General features: G+C 41.4%; 1 protein-coding gene across 2 annotated transcripts in view; it reads right to left on the minus strand.

Moving 5' to 3' along the window:
- The window catches only part of cetn4 (centrin 4), a 26,387-nt gene continuing 10,477 nt past the window's right edge, over positions 1–15,910 (minus strand). For both annotated transcript variants that reach the window (XM_067993363.1, XM_067993354.1), the window contains exons 2-5: positions 10,176–10,331; positions 8,797–8,925; positions 8,544–8,681; positions 1–170 (exon numbers count right to left, since the gene is read on the minus strand). In XM_067993363.1, the coding sequence (XP_067849464.1) occupies positions 81–170; positions 8,544–8,681; positions 8,797–8,925; positions 10,176–10,307 (489 nt within the window). In that variant the 5' untranslated portion in view covers positions 10,308–10,331 and the 3' untranslated portion in view covers positions 1–80. The remainder of the gene's footprint in view (positions 171–8,543; positions 8,682–8,796; positions 8,926–10,175; positions 10,332–15,910) is intronic.

The raw sequence follows: 15,910 nt of genomic DNA on the forward strand, positions 1-15,910 counted from the left end.
TTTTCTTCATTCTTTATTACTTAAATAAAAACAAGTCACAACTAGTACTACTTTGGGACGGTACGACAATATCATAGAAATTAATAAAGGCTTGTTTTTTTCATGATCCGCAAAAATTCTTGTTCATTTATCTCACCATCACCATCACGGTCAGCTTCATCAATCATTTCCTGTTTATAAATGAGAAAAAAATCTTTAAACATGTTATTTGAAGTGCCAATTCTTGCTGTAGGACCATGAAACTGTAAATCCATTGAGAAATATATTTTAAAAAGCTATCACCAGAATAGTATATAAACACATGCTTGCAGATCTCCTGTGGCCTTGGTTACAGTGAGTGTGAGGATATGGTGTCTTATGCGAGATAACATAATGGGCCAGAACTTGCTGGAGCAGGGCATCTTACGGCGCACGCCTTTGGTTCGACTTTTTCCTGCACCCTTCAGCTCGAAATTCTTTTGGGCCGTAAATTGCTGGAAGAATGGGCTTATAACGGCGAGGCAAGGGCAACGGGCATCTGGGAACTTAGTGGGTGGCAGGACCAACAGTCTATCTCCTTAACCAATAAAATTTAAGGATTGAGAAAGAAACAGAGGAACGACGGAGAGGAGACGGAATTAGAATGGGTGAATTAGAATCAAATCAGGTACAGAAAGGGAAATAAAGAGAGGGAAAGAAAGATTGGATTCAGAGAGAGAAAAAGACAGAAAGTAAAAATTTTAAATTTGTTGTTTTTAAAATCCATAACAATAATTTGCTACATGCAGGAATGAGATTAAATTGTTCCCTTTCTGGGCCAGAGAGGTTGATTAACATTGCATTATCAATTATCACATCGTTAAAAAGGTACTTACGCTTTTAAGTTCCAGCCCTGTCTGTGACGAGTTACATAGGAACAGGAGTAGGCCATTCAGCCCCTCGTGCCTGCTCCGCCATTTGATAAGATCATGGCTAATCTGCGATCTAACTCCATATACCTGCCTTTGGCCCATATCCCTTAATACCTTTGGTTGCCAAAAAGCTATCTATCTCACATTTAAATTTAGCAATTGAGCTAGTATCAATTGCCATTTGCGGAAGAGAGTTCCAAACTTCTATAACCCTTTGTGTGTCGAAATGTTTTCTAATCTCGCTCCTGAAAGGTCTGGCTCTAATTTTTAGACTGTGCCCCCTACTCCTAGAATCCCCAACCAGCAGAAATAGTTTCTCTCTATCCACCCTATCTGTTCCCCTTAATATCTTATAAACTTCGATCAGATCACCTCTTAACCTTCGAAACTCTAGAGAATACAACCCCAATTTGTGTAATCTCCCCTCGTAACTTAACCCTTGAAGTCTGGGTATCATTCTAGTAAACCTACGCTGCACTCCCTCCAAGGCCAATATGTCCTTCCGAAGGTGCGGTGCCCAGAACTGCTCACAGTACTCCAGGTGCGGTCTAACCAGGGCTGGATTTGCACAATAGTTTAATGGGAAACTTTTGTGCAAATCCAGCAAGTTCTTAAAATTAATGGGGAGGCTAAGGGTGAGATGCTGTTGGTGCGAAGCAAATGGTGGAGCAGCGTAAATCAATCAGCAAGTTCTGGAGATTCGCAACTCACGTCGTCTCTCTTAATCCCCTGAACTTGCTGGTGTGTGTCGTTAACACGGCGTTATTTTTCCAGCAAGACTCAGCCCAATATATCAGGCCACTCATGTATGGTGATTACAATTTGATTACCGTGTAGTATGGGAGTGTTAATGTTAATTTTGGATTCAAAATATGCACTAATACCCATATTGTAAGTTAGTGCCCTTTATTATGTTTGTTTATCTATGCACTCCATTTTATGTCTTACTTTAAAAAAATGTAGGATGCACAGGAAGATGGTAGGGAAGATGTTCCATGTTGTAGGTAGGTAGATAGATGTATACTGGGAAGAGAGAGGGGTTAACTGAGGTATGGTAACAGCAGGAGGGTGGTTTTGGGCGTGGGAGTACTGCAGTGGCAAAAGTGGCCAGTAAGAGCACTGGAGAAGGGGTTTGGTGGGAATGGGAATACTGGGAGGGAGGTCCTTGGTAGTGGGAGGGAATTAGGGGAACAGGGAGAACTGGGAGTTAGATGTCAGATGTCTGGGAGCAATTTGGGGTGGGTGGCAAAGTTTGGGAGCAGATAGGATCCTGGGCCCTGGGTGTAATGATGAGTGGGGTTGAGATGTGGAAATAGGGGGTGGGGTGGTGACGCAATGCGAACCTACTGGGAAAGAGAATGGAAGGTTCTGAGATGATGGGCGAGGAAGCTTTGAATTCTGGGAGGATTGCGAAAGGGAGCATTTTTATGAAGGGAGGGTGATGGAGAATGAGGGCTATAAACCTCCATACATTCGCCCCTCCTCAAATGATTTAGAACAATGGTTTCCTTGCACTGATCTGGGAATCTTATCTTAGTCAATTAAAGTTCTTACTATGCATTTAGCATCTTAGGGAGCACTTTAAAGAACGTAAAGCAGTGGCCAGGTCACAGTCATCAACATGGTGACAGAGTTGTTCTGGGACCAGGACAAAGGTCACTGGGATTCAGAGGGAGGAAGGGGCTTGTAAGCAATTAGAGGTCACTGGCTCACAGAGCAACTCAGGAAAGGGGAAAGGCATGTTCAGGCAGCCTGCAATGGACCCTGCCTGATTTCTGCCTATTTAAATTAATGGACGGATAATTCAGTGGGCTACCTTAAAGGTGTGCGATCCTCTTCCCCTAATTTTCCTCTATGCACTGCATCCAGGTGACTCATCGAGTTACATCGAAACTACAGCACAGAAACATGCCCTTCGGCCCAACTGGTCTATGCAGACGTTTATGCTCCACTACTTCATCTAACCCTATCAGGATACTAAATGGACCCCATATGCTTGTCTAGCTTCCCCTTAAATGCATCTATGCTATTTGCCTCAACTACTCCTTGCGGTAGCATGTTCCACATTCTTACCATTCTTCGGGTAAACAAGTTTCTCCTGAATTCCTTATTGGATTTATTAGCGACTATTTTATATTTGTAACTTCTAGTTTTGGACTCCCCCACAAGTGGAAACATTTTCTCTACATCTACCCTATCAAACCCTATCATTATCTTAAAGATCTTGATCAGGTCACCCCTTTTCTGGAGAAAAGAGCACCAGCCTGTTAAGCCTTTCCTGATAAGGATATCCTCTCAGCTCTGATGTCATCCTTGTGAATCTTTTTTGCACGCTCTTCATGCCTCTACATCCGTTCTATTTTATGGAGACCAGAACTGTGCACATTACTCAAAGTGTGGTCTAACCAAGGTTCTATACAAGTTTAACATAACTTCTTTGCTTTTCAATTCTATCCCTCTGGAAGTGAACCCTTGTGCACGATTTGCCTTTTTTATGGCCTTATTAATCTACATCGCCTCTTTTAGTAATCTGTACCCCTAGTTCCCTTTGCCTCTCTAACCAATTTAAACTCTTATTATCCAAGCAATATGTGGCCTCCTTATTCTTCCTACCAAAATGCACCACCTTACATTTACCTATACTGAAATCCATTTGCCAATTACACACCCATTCTGCAAGTTTATTAATGTCCTCTTGCATTTTGACACATTCTTCCTTTGTATTAAGTACATCCCCCCCAATTTGGTGTCATCCGCAAATTTTGAGATTGTACTTCTGATTCTCGAATCCAAATCGTTAATGTAAATTGTGAACAATAATGGTCCCAGCACTGATCCTTGTGGTACACTGCTTTCCACTTTTTGCCAGTCTGAGTAGCTGCCCTTAATCCCTACTCTGGTTTCTGTTTTGTAGCCAACTTGCTATCCATTCTGCTACCTGTCCCCTGACACCACATGCTCTGAACTTAGCCATGAGTCTACTATGTGGTACCTTATCAAAGGCCTTTTGGAAATCCAAATATATTACATCTACTACATTACCCTTGTCTACTCTTCCTGTTACTTCTTCAAAGAATTCAATAAGGTTGGTCAAGCATGACTTTCACTTCTGAAATCCGTGCTGACTATTCTTTATTATATTTTTGTTCTCTAGATGTCTTTCTATTCAATCTTTGAGTAAAGATTCAATACATCCAGGCACAGACATAAGAAAATCTGACCCTATACCACCTCAGGATTTAAAAGGATTTTTTAGTTTCTTCGAGTTTTTATAAGTGCTTTGAAAACAAGCTGCGGAATGAATTTTTCATGCTACTAATAACTTACTATTTAATTGAGAAAGACCGCTAGGGAGACAGATAAGAGGTGAGACAGATAAGAGGTGAGAAAGATAAGAGAGAAAGAAAAGGGAGGGAAAGAGAGAAAGAGATAAAGAAACAGCAGGGAGAGAAAACAAATAAGCACAGTCTAGAACCTACACCACCGATACCACCGCGGAGTTCGTGGAGTCGGGGATGGGGGCTCCTTTATTTTTCATGCCATTGTGAAGGAAGAGTGGATATTGCTCCCTCCCCCTGGCAAGGCAGCAAGAGTGCCCCATTGGCCCCCTTTGCATTAAAAAAAATAGTTGCAGGACATAAGCTAGTACATATACCATGCACATTACATCAGAAACAGTTAAGAATTCATGCTTTACTTTGTTCTGATGTTTCATTTAAAAAAAAGTCCATTTAGTATTACTACCATTCCTTCATTCTCCATGAGAAATTTCTTTTTTCATCACTAATCAGGACTACTCTCTAACTCCTCTTTATACTTATTATGTACGTGTTTAGAAAATCCTTTATGCTCTATGTTCCCTGCCAGTTTTTCAATATACTCCCTCTTTCTAATTTTTTTTGATGTGGAGATGCCGGTGATGGACTGGGGTTGACAATTGTAAACAATTTTACAACACCAAGTTATAGTCCAGCAATTTTATTTTAAATTCACAAGCTTTCGGAGATTTCCTGAGGAAGGAGGAAATCTCCGAAAGCTTGTGAATTTAAAATAAAATTGCTGGACTATAACTTGGTGTTGTAAAATTGTTTATAATTTTTTTTGGTTACCCTTCTACATATGCTATATTCATTTTGATTTTCTCTTTTGTATTATTAGCCCTACATTTGTCATATGCCTCTTTTTCAAAGTTTCATTTAAATTTCTTTCCTCATCCGAAGAGCTCCAGCTTTTGCTGCACTGCTGTTACCTCTTGTGGGAATATATCTAGTTTGTACTTTAATCATCTTCTGTTTGAACATTTCCCATTATGTGTCCACTGTCTTAACTGGCAATTTTTCTTTCCAATTTACCTGGACTAGTTCCTTTTTTATCTTGTTGAAATTTACTTTCCCCCCCCCCCCCCCGTCAAGTACATTTATCTTCATCTGTTACCTCTCCTTTTCAATTTTTATATCAAATCTAATTACACTATTGTCACTGTTTTCTAGATTTTCACCTATCCTTACATTATTTAATAGGGTGAGATGAAGTAAGGTGGGAGAAGGCTCGTGTGGAGCATAAACACCAGCATAGATTTGTTGTGCCGAATGGCCCGTTTCTGTACTGTAAATTATATGTAATTATTTATTTGCCCAACTTCATTTCCTGGAATTAAATGTCTATTATTGTTAGACTAAAATGTACTGATCTAGAAAGCAGCCCTGGAGACAGAAGGGTAAATCTTGTGAGGCCTGTACAGCTGCTGGGACTTCACTTGAAGCTAGGGAATACTAAAAAATTGCAGTCAGAGGCCCTACCACTGGCCTTGCAAAGTTTACTTTATTGTAGAAATGTCTCCTCTTTTTTTCCTACTTATATTACATGTAACCCAGTCTATCTTTGGATAACTAGTAATCCATTATTAAAGCTCTCTTATTTCTGCATTTTTCTCTAATTTATCCATATATCTCTTGCTCAATCTCCGTTACCTGTTTGGCAGAATATAATAAACTCCGAATAGAGTAACCGTTTCCTTCTTATTTGTTAACTCTAACCAAATAGATTTAGTCTTTTTCACTATTAACTATGATCCTTACATTCTGGTGCTGTAATGGAATCTTTGATTAATACTGCTATCCCCCTTCTATTTTTTCCTACTCTATCCTTCCTGAATATTTTGTAACTAGGAATGTTCAATTCCCAGTCCTGCCCTATTCTAAGCCACATCTCTTAATGCCATTACACCATACCCCATGGCCATAGCAATTTGTATCTTTAGCTCGTCATCTTTACAGAATCACAGAATGGTTACAGCAAAGAAAGAGGCCATTCAGCCCATTGAGCCCCTGCCAGCTCTTTGTAAGAGTAACCTAGTTAGTCCCATTTTTCCGCTCTTTCCCCGTAGCCCGACAAACGTTTTCCCTTCAAGTATTTATCCAATTCTTTTTTGAAAGCCACGATTGAATCTGCTTCCACCACCATTTCAGGCAGCACATTCCAGATCATAAAAAAAGTTTTTTCTCATGTCGCCTTTGGTTCTTTTGCCAATCACCTTAAACCTATGTCCTCTGGTTCTCGACCCTTTCACCATTGTGAATAGTTTCTCTTTATTTATTTTAGCTAAACCCTTCACCCTTCATGATTTTGAACACTTCTATCAAATCTCCTCTCAACCTTCTCCACTCTAAGGAGAACAACCCCAGGTTCTCTAGTCTATCCATGTAACTGAAGTCCCTCATCCCTGGAATCATTCTAGTAAATCTTTTCTATACCCTCTCTAGGGCCTTCACGTCCTTCCTAAAATGCAGTGCCTGGAATTGGACACAATACTCCAGTTGTGGCTGAAACAGTGTTTTATAAAGGTTCATCATAACTTCCTTACTTTTGTACTCTATGCCTCTATTTAGAGAGCCCAGAATCCCATATGCTTTTTTTTAAAACGGCTTTCTCAGCTTGCCCTGCCACCATATGTGCACATATACCCCCAGGACTCTCTGTTCCTGCACTCCTTTTAGAATTGTACCCTTTAGTTTATATTGCCTCTCCTCGTTCTTCCTACCAAAATGTATCACTTCACACTTCTCTGCGTTAAATTTCATCTGCCATGTGTCCGCTCATTCCACCAGCATGTTTATATCCTCTTGAAGTCTATTACTATCCTCCTCACTGTTCACCACACTTCCAAGTTTTGTGTCATCTGCAAATTTTGAAATTGTGCCCTGTACACCCAAGTCCAAGTCATTAATATATATCAAGAAAGGCAGTGGTCATCATACTGACCCCTGGGGTACACTATTGTTTACCTTCCTCTAGTCCGAAAAACAACCGTTCACCACTACTCCCTGGGGATCTCTACATTGCCTCCAGTTCCCACCCTGATGACAGTGACTCACTTCTCTTCCTCAATAACTGACACTGACTACGTCCGGGAATATGTATTCCAGGACCCCTTCAGCCTCCCATATAAGAAATTCCCAGTAAACACAAACAAGACAATAATTCCGAGAAAATGAATATAAAATACAAGGCTAAAGTGGAAATATTGGCGCAGTATGTTGGTGCACTGTGCATGAAGCGGCAAGATATGGGTTACCAATTACAATTCCCCAAAGAGTGAACGTAGCTTACCAGTGGCTCTAAAACAAATAATGGTTAAGGGGCCGGGGGTGGGGGGGGGGGGGGTGATGGTGGAGGTTGAGGAGGGAGGAAAACTCAAGCAAATGTTGCCACCTAATTGTGACTCATGCAATTGCAGGAGCTGCAGTGGCGCTCACATAAAGGGGCAGTCACCCCAAAGCACTCATTGCTTATCTTCTAGAATATAGTCACAGTAGCACACATAATGAGAAAGAAAGATTGAAAAAAAATGAGCATGAGGGGAGAAACAGCAAAAGCAAGCAATGAGAGAAAAAGAGTGAGATAGGATGGGCAAGAGAGAAACAGAGAGATAGAACGCATGAAAGAGGTGTGAAAAAGGAAAGAGGAGTGACAAAAAGAGAGGAGACAGTGAGAGCAAGAGAAAGCATGACAATAGGAAAAGTGCAAGGTGATAGGAAGAAAGGAAAAAGAGTGTCAGATAAAGAGAGCGAGAGTGAAAGAAAGAGGCGAGACAAAGATGGGAAAAGGAGAAGAGAGAGGTAGAGAAAAAAAAGAGGGGAGGGAAGGAAATTGAGGAGTAAAATAGGAGAGATAGAAGGGGAAAGGGAAAAGGTGCAGACAAAAGTGAGGAGAGGTTGGGAGAGAGAGAAGGAAATGAGAAAAAGAAAAGGAAACAAAGAGCAAAGGAAAGAAATTAAGGAGAGCATGCAATGGAGAGAGACCAAGGGATAGATCATGCACAAGGAAGAGAGAATCAAAAGGAGAGACTGAGAAGAGAAAGGAGAGAGAAAGAGATGAGAGCGTGTACGAGAGAGAAATCAAAGAGAAAAAAATGAGAAAAATGTCATACATATTTCATTATTCACAAGTTATTAGGTCATTCCTCCAGTCAAATATAAATGGTAGCCATCAGCCAGCATGTTCTGTGTAGCACATGAAAAAAAAATCTGAAATTATGTAAGTTTCAAAAAACAAGAAATGCCAGCCTTGATACTTTCTTACATACTACAAGCAAGGAGTTAATACAAATACAACGTTCCTAACCAGAGAATCACAAACAACAAAAAAAATCACCTGCAATTCTTCATCAGTTAGATTTTCACCTAACTCTTTAGCAACTCTCTTTAGGTTCTTGAATGATATCTTGCCTGTACCATCATCATCAAACAACCGGAAGGCTTTTAAAATTTCTTCCTTGGAGTCTTTCTCACTCTGGGATAAAATTGATACATTGGTATCATTATCAAGTCCTTGATTAACTTTATATTACCACTAATGTCACAAAAACAATTCTTGGTTTTATATACATGTACATATGGCCTCTCACCATTTTCTGAGTCATCATAGCAAGGAAGTCATTGAAATCAATGCTGCCAGATCCTTCCTTGTCAATGTCGGAAATCATCTTTCTTATTTCTTCTTTTTTAGGTTCAAATCCCAATGCACGCATGGCAACCTAAAAAAAAAGTTAGCATGTTGTTTAAATCCACTTTATATTATGAATGCAATTGACCAGCCTTGCTGGCCCAAATTAGTGGAATTTAGATTTAGTGGGATTTAGATAAAGATGGAACAAGAAGTGTGATTTTAGAAGGAGAAGGACTGTATGCATTTCATGTCTCCACTCTCCCTGGAGCCAATTTGGTTGCTATCTATTACAGAAACATCAGCATTTTGCTATATGAGTAATCCTATACATCTGTGTCCTTTACAGTTCTGGATGCTGAACAGGAGCGCCCAAGGCAGTAAGTGTCAATCTTGGCTGAGTACCCAGTGTTGAGTTTCCCCAGTTTGGGTACCTCTCTTTACCATCCAGGTTCGACAAAGATGATGGATCTTCACTGTGGGGGGACAGCAGTCAAAAAAATTTCTCCCTACACCTAATTATTAAGCTGAGTAGATGCACTGATTACTTCAAGTCAGAAGTAATACCCTCTATATTATCCTCCCTTTTTTAAAAAACAAGGTAATGCAAAGTTTAAGTCTGTTTTGTGTTAAATTTACAGAATGCAGTGTTTTATTAGCTACATTTCCAGCATCCACATAACGTCTGCCCATGAGTGTTTCAAGCAAGAGTAAATATTTAATTTTAATTCTTTTATAACTTTTTTTTAAATTTAAAGGATTGTATTTGTTTGATTTAAAAAGTATTTAAACACTATATATAGATATTAGAAATTATACTAAAATACACCATCTTACTCTTTAGCATATCAGCTTGGCTCAGGGAGGTTGTGGGTTCAAGCCCAACTGCAGGAATTGAGCATATAATCTCAACTGACACTGCATCACAATACTGTGAGGCTGTATCATCAAAGATGCTGTCCTTTGCTTAAGAGAATAGTGAATCTTAAAAATCCCAGGGATCTATTTGACAAGGAGCAGAATGTTCCTGGTGTTGTGATCAACATTCTTCCCTCTACTACAGCCACCTGCTGTTTGTGGGATCTTGTTGTGCACAAATGGCTGCAGTATTTGCCTACTAGTAATTTTTCTACTTTAAAGCACTTTGCGATGCGGTATGGCACACTAATAAATATAACTCATTCTTTTACATAAACTTAAGTTTTACATTGTTGTTTGAATGGATTTTCCCCAAGAACTGCATATACTCCTTCTAATGCTACCTCTAAGGTTTGAAATTTAAAAACATTAAAAAAATATACAATGTAGCGTAAAATTGATGTTGGTATTATTTAAAAGCACCTTGACTTCCTTTACATCAATAGTTCCAGAACCATCAGTATCAAACAAATCAAAAGCCTCCCTGATTTCTTGCTTTTGTTCCTCTGTTAGATCAGGTCTTGGCCCAGATTTTTTGCGCTGTGAAGATCCCATGGCAGTTTTCCTGAAGTTTGATGCCTAAACAAGAATAAAATACTCAAATGACTGACAAATACTTTTTTAAATTTTAAAAACTGTTAAGAATATTTGTGCATACAGCACTTACTTCCAAACACCCTGCTTAATAAAATCATATAGGTTTACAGCACAGAAGGAGGCCATTCAGTCCACAACGTCTCTGCCGGCTCTTTGCTAGAGCAATCCAAAACTAATCACACTACCCTGCTCTCTCCCCAAAGCTTTACATCTTTCTCTATTTTAAATATTTATCCAATTTTCCCTTAAAGGAAGCAGCAATCTGTACTTCAAACACTCCCTGTGGCAAAGTATTCCATGCCCCAACAACCTTGTGTAAAGAAATTTCTTCGAACCTCTCGCCTCACTGATAAATTTTAAGTTGACGACCCCTTGTCATCGACTCCTCAACCAGAGGAAATAGTCCTATCGAAACTCCTCAATTAAAAAAAAAATCTGTATTAAATCGTCCAGTTGAAATAGTCCCAGTAACTCAAGTCTATCCTCATAACTATAGTTTGCCATCTCTGGCATGTTCATCTTGTACTGTATTCTTTAATTAATGTTGTCTCCGTGTATAATTGCTTTATTATTATCCTGTCTTTAAGTTGTATATTTGCATCAACTGCAAATTCTAGATTGGTTCCCCCATCCCAATGCTGTATTTAAATGGAAAAGATCAACTTTATTTCAAAAGCAATTTGGAATATACTAACTCATATACAGTATTAACTGATACAAGTGGATAGTGCAAGATGCACAACTGAGTCCTTGGGCTCGATTTGAAAAGTAAAAAAGGGGTGGGTTGGGGGACCATTGAAAATTGTCACCATTTCAGACCCGCCTCCAACCGCCCATTTCCGGTTTTCACAGGGGCGGGCGGCCAACCCACTCAGGCCTTAAAACCTATCAAGGAGACTTCAGGCCTCCATTTTTCACTAATTCCCCATTGTAACCCCGGGGGGCTGGGATTCCCGGGCCTTCTGTTTTACGCCTCATGAGGAGCTGAGAAGACCCAAGACTGCAGTTAAGTGCCTAGAAAGGCACAGTATGTGGGCCCGGAGGAGCAAGAGTGCTTTCCCCAGGCCCAACAAGCCTACCTGCACCAACCCCCCACCGATCGTGGACCCCCAACGAGACACTCCCCCTCCAACCCCAATCCACCGACACCGATCCCAATCCTCCCACTCCGACCCCCGCCCCTCAATGATCACAGACTCCCGCGATAACCCCCGATCCCACCCCCCGTAACTGGCCCCTGATCCCATCCCCCATGACTCGCGACCCCCGTGCCCACCTATGCCCACCCGTGCCCCCATGCCTCCCCCCTCCCCATCCATGCAAACAAAGACTTACCTGCAGACGTCCTCTCCCTGGCTGGTCTCCCGTCCGACTGAGACAAGCCTGTCAATCAGCCGGTCAGTTGGACGGGAAAACGATAAAAGAAAAATAAAAGACGTCCTTACATCAAAATCGAAAGGAAGTCCAGAAACCCGTACTAATGGGTTTCTTGACCTCAAATTGACCCTCCATCCCCCCCCTTCCTGTCTTTGTTTGAAAATTGAGCCCCTAGTGTGTGTTGTCCAATATATTAGCTACTGTTGAGAACTGTTTATTGGTTATCTGCTAAAATTGTCTGTAACACGGGTGATAACACCAGACCTCAGCACCATGGTAGCATCAGCAACATTGTAAAGAGGATTGGTTGCCCACTAAACACTCAGCCCGAATTTCCATTCTGCTGCCTTTAACGGACAGGGTGGATAACATCAGCCAATCCGGTATTGCCCATTTTACGCCACTAAAGTTGAAAGTTCTGATAAATATTCCTACTGTGGCCCAAGGTCTTGTTTAGCTTTACCTCCTTGTTTTTATATTCTATGCCTCTAGATACAAAACCAAGGATTCCATTTGCCTTTTTAAAGGCTTTATCTATTTGCACTACCACCTCTAATGACCTATGTACCTCCACATCAAGATCGCCCTGCACCTCTATTGCATTTTAAATCTCATCATTTAAGGTGCATTTCCTTTTCCTATGCTTACTTCCAAAATGTATTACTTCCCATCTTTCTATAAACTCCAGGGGGTAAATTTTAACCCCACGAACGGGAGGGCTGGGGACGGACGGGAAGATAAAAATCGTAAAAAAGTAAAACCCGACCCGAACCCGCCCACTTTTGGTTTTAACGGAGGCAGGTCGAGGGATAGGTGACTAACTCGCTCCCAGGAGGCGGGTCGGTCGGTGAAATCTTTTAAAGGAGGCTGCAGGCCTCCATTTTAATAGCTTTTTTTATTTTTAACTCTTGGGGGCCAGGGTTCCCGGGCCTTCTGCTTCACGCCACATAAGAGGAGGTGAGAAGGTCTGGCTCAACAGGTAAGTGCCTTTATTGCACTGCTTATGGGCCAAGAGGTGCAGGAGTGTTTCCTCCAGGCCCAACAAGCCTACCTGCCGCAATCCTACACATGCGCTCGGATGACCCTCCCCCATCCCCTACTCCCACGACCTCCGAGCCCCCCGATGACCCCCCCCCCCCCCCACCGATCTAAGATTTACCTGCTCCCTGGCTGCTGTCCTGTCCGACTGACAGCCAACTTGTCAATTTGGCTGGCTGTCGGGCGGGAAACCTACAGGAAAAAAACTGAAAGACCCCCGTATGTCAAAATCATAAGGATGCCCGGGAAACCCTACTTTCAGGTTTTCCATCAGGAAATCCCCCCCCCCCCCGCCCTCTTCCCAGCTCCCTGTTAAAATTGATCCCTAGGAGGTCTGAGCAGGTCTGCTTGGGCCTGTTGCTGGAAGACAGCAAGGGCAGAGCTGAAGTAAAGTCCAGAACTCAAGCAGGTTACAGCTTTCCTTCCAGTGAATATTTAACTTTAAAAAAAATCTCACCAGGACATCAAAAAACATCAACAGTTAAAAAACATTGTAGTCTATTCAGTGCAATTGCACACCTTGTTCCACACAAATTCTATTACAATTGTTATCTACAATGTCCCAAAAGATCCCTACAAGCAGGGCCTATGTTGCTGGCTAAAAAAGTCAGATAATCACTGCACTCACTGAACATCTATCCGTACTCTAACCCTACGGCCTCAGAGAAGGGGGAAAGGCCTGTGCAAAGGAAAGCCAATACAACACTCAAGATCTGGTCTGATCAAAGCACTATACAGTTTGAGCATGGCTTCTTTCGGCTTGTACCTTATTGATTCAGTTATATAGTTCAGCATTCTATTTGTTTAATTGATTGCTGCTCTGCAGTGATCAGACATATTTCCCTCAGTTTTAATCCCCCATGGGCAGGTGAGGGTTGGTGGTGGGGGGGGGGGGGTTTAAAATATCAAGATTGAGCAACTTGACCCCATTCCTACCCCTTTAAATTTTAACATACAGAAATCAGGCCATTGATGAGGCTCCTGCAAAAGGCAGGGCCTAGTTAACGGGTCCCAATGTTATGGCCTGATGACATCATCAATGGCGCGATTTAGATTTAACTGGAAGTGAGGGGGAGGCCCCGAGCTGTTGGCTGGCCGGCAGCTGATCCAAGGCGAGAGCTGCCAATTCCCAGAGCTAACTGCTAAAGGTCTGCTCTTTTAGCTCATCCCAGGCCTCACAAGGAAGCTGCTGGGCGGGAGGCAGCCTAATAATATTCTAATGAGGCCCAGCTGTTCAGATCAACAGGACCTCCACATCCCTTGCCTTGACAGGTTCTTCAGACAATTACGGGCTCCTTGTACCCTCCCCGGCTCCCCTTTAATATTGGGGCCATTGAGTAGCAAGTTTACCAAAGCTCCTAGATCCCTTTCAATGTTATCCTTAGCTATTTGAAGATCATTCATGGAGTTCTTATCTTTTATTTCTACATGCACTTTATACATGTCTACATTAAAATTCATCTGCCATTGTTTCACCCACTTACACATTTTATCTGACTCATTTTGTAATTCCTGAGCTGCTCCCTCAGTTTCAATTGGCCCTTCGAGTTTGGAATCAGCTAGAAAAGTTGAGCAATTTGCATTGAGCTTTTGAATCAGTTATTAATGTGAAACAGTAGAGGCCCCAAAACCAGTTCCTGGAACACAGCACTTAGTGTTTCTGACATTCCTGCATAACAAGTACTCTCTTGCTAAGGAATACAAAGAAAGTATTAAGAGGTGCAAAAAGTGAATATGAAAAAAAAACATGCAAGGGAGATCAAAGATAACAGTAAAAGTTTTTACAAATATATTGAGAGGGTAGCAATGGGGAACATGGGCCTATTAAAGATAGATGCAGTTATACTGTAATCATCTTTACAGTAGAGGAAGAGGATAAAATACTATTGGTATACCAACTAAAAATAAATCAAGGAAGAACTTAATTAGATTTAATATAAATTTTAAAATGGTAATGGAAAAATGATTCTGATAGACAAATCTCCAGGACCTGATGGTTTCCACTCCAGGGTATTAAAAGAAATAGGTGAGGAAATTGCAGATGCGTTAGTCATAATTTTCCAAATCTCTCTTGATTCGAGAATTGTGCCGTTGGATTGGAAAATTGCAAATGTCGCTCCATTATTTAAGAAGGGAGCGAGAGAGAAAATAGGTAATTACAGTCTAATGTCAGTTGTAGAGAAGTTACTGGAATCTGTCATCAGGGACAGAGTGACTGAGCACTTGGACAAGTATGAGCTGATCAGAAAGAGTCAGCATGGATTTGTGATGGGTAAATTATGTCTGACTAATTTAGTTGAATTTTTTGAGGTTACTAACACGGTGGATAATGGAGTGTCTATGGACGTTATCTACATGGACTTCCAGAGAGGCATTTGATAAGGTTCCATACAAGATTAGCAAAAATGAAAGTGCATGGAATTGGAGGCAACCTTGCGACATGGGTTGGAAATTGGTTGGGAGGTAGGAGACAGAGTAGGGATAAAGGGAACCTAATCTGATTGCTGGGATGTGACAAGCAGTGCTCCCCAGGGTTCTGTACTGGGGCTTCAGCTTTTCACCGTATATATCTATGACTTGGATGTTTGCAGATGACACTAAGTTAGGAAGAACAGTGAGTTGTGTAGATGGGAGCAGGAAGTTACAAAGTGACATAGACAGAGTGGGCAAAACTATGGCAAATGGAGTTCACTGTGGGGAAGTATGGATCCACTTTGGATCCAAGAATGACAATCGGAGTATTTTCTTACTGCTGAGAAATTAGGAACTGTGGAGGAGCAAAGAGTTTTGAGTGTCCATGTGCACAGATTATTAAAAGCTAGTGGACAGGTCAAAAAGTAATCAAAAAGGCTAATGGAATGTTGCCCTTTATCAAAGGGGCTGGAATACAAAGGTTGGAAGTTATGCTGCAGTTGTATAGAGCCTCGGTCAGACCCCATCTAGAGTGCTACATTCAATTCTGGGCACTGCACCCGAGGAAGGACGTGTTGGCCTTGGAGGGGGTATAGCGCAGATTCACCAGAATGATACTGGGGCATAAAGGGTTAAATTATGAGGACAGGTTCCATAAACTTGGGTTGTATTTCCTGGAGTACAGAACATGAGGGGTGATCTAATCAAAGTGTTTAATACAAAAGGATTCGATA

The sequence above is a fragment of the Heptranchias perlo genome, chromosome 1, assembly GCF_035084215.1.
Source record: "Heptranchias perlo isolate sHepPer1 chromosome 1, sHepPer1.hap1, whole genome shotgun sequence".
Classification (NCBI taxonomy): domain Eukaryota; kingdom Metazoa; phylum Chordata; class Chondrichthyes; order Hexanchiformes; family Hexanchidae; genus Heptranchias; species Heptranchias perlo.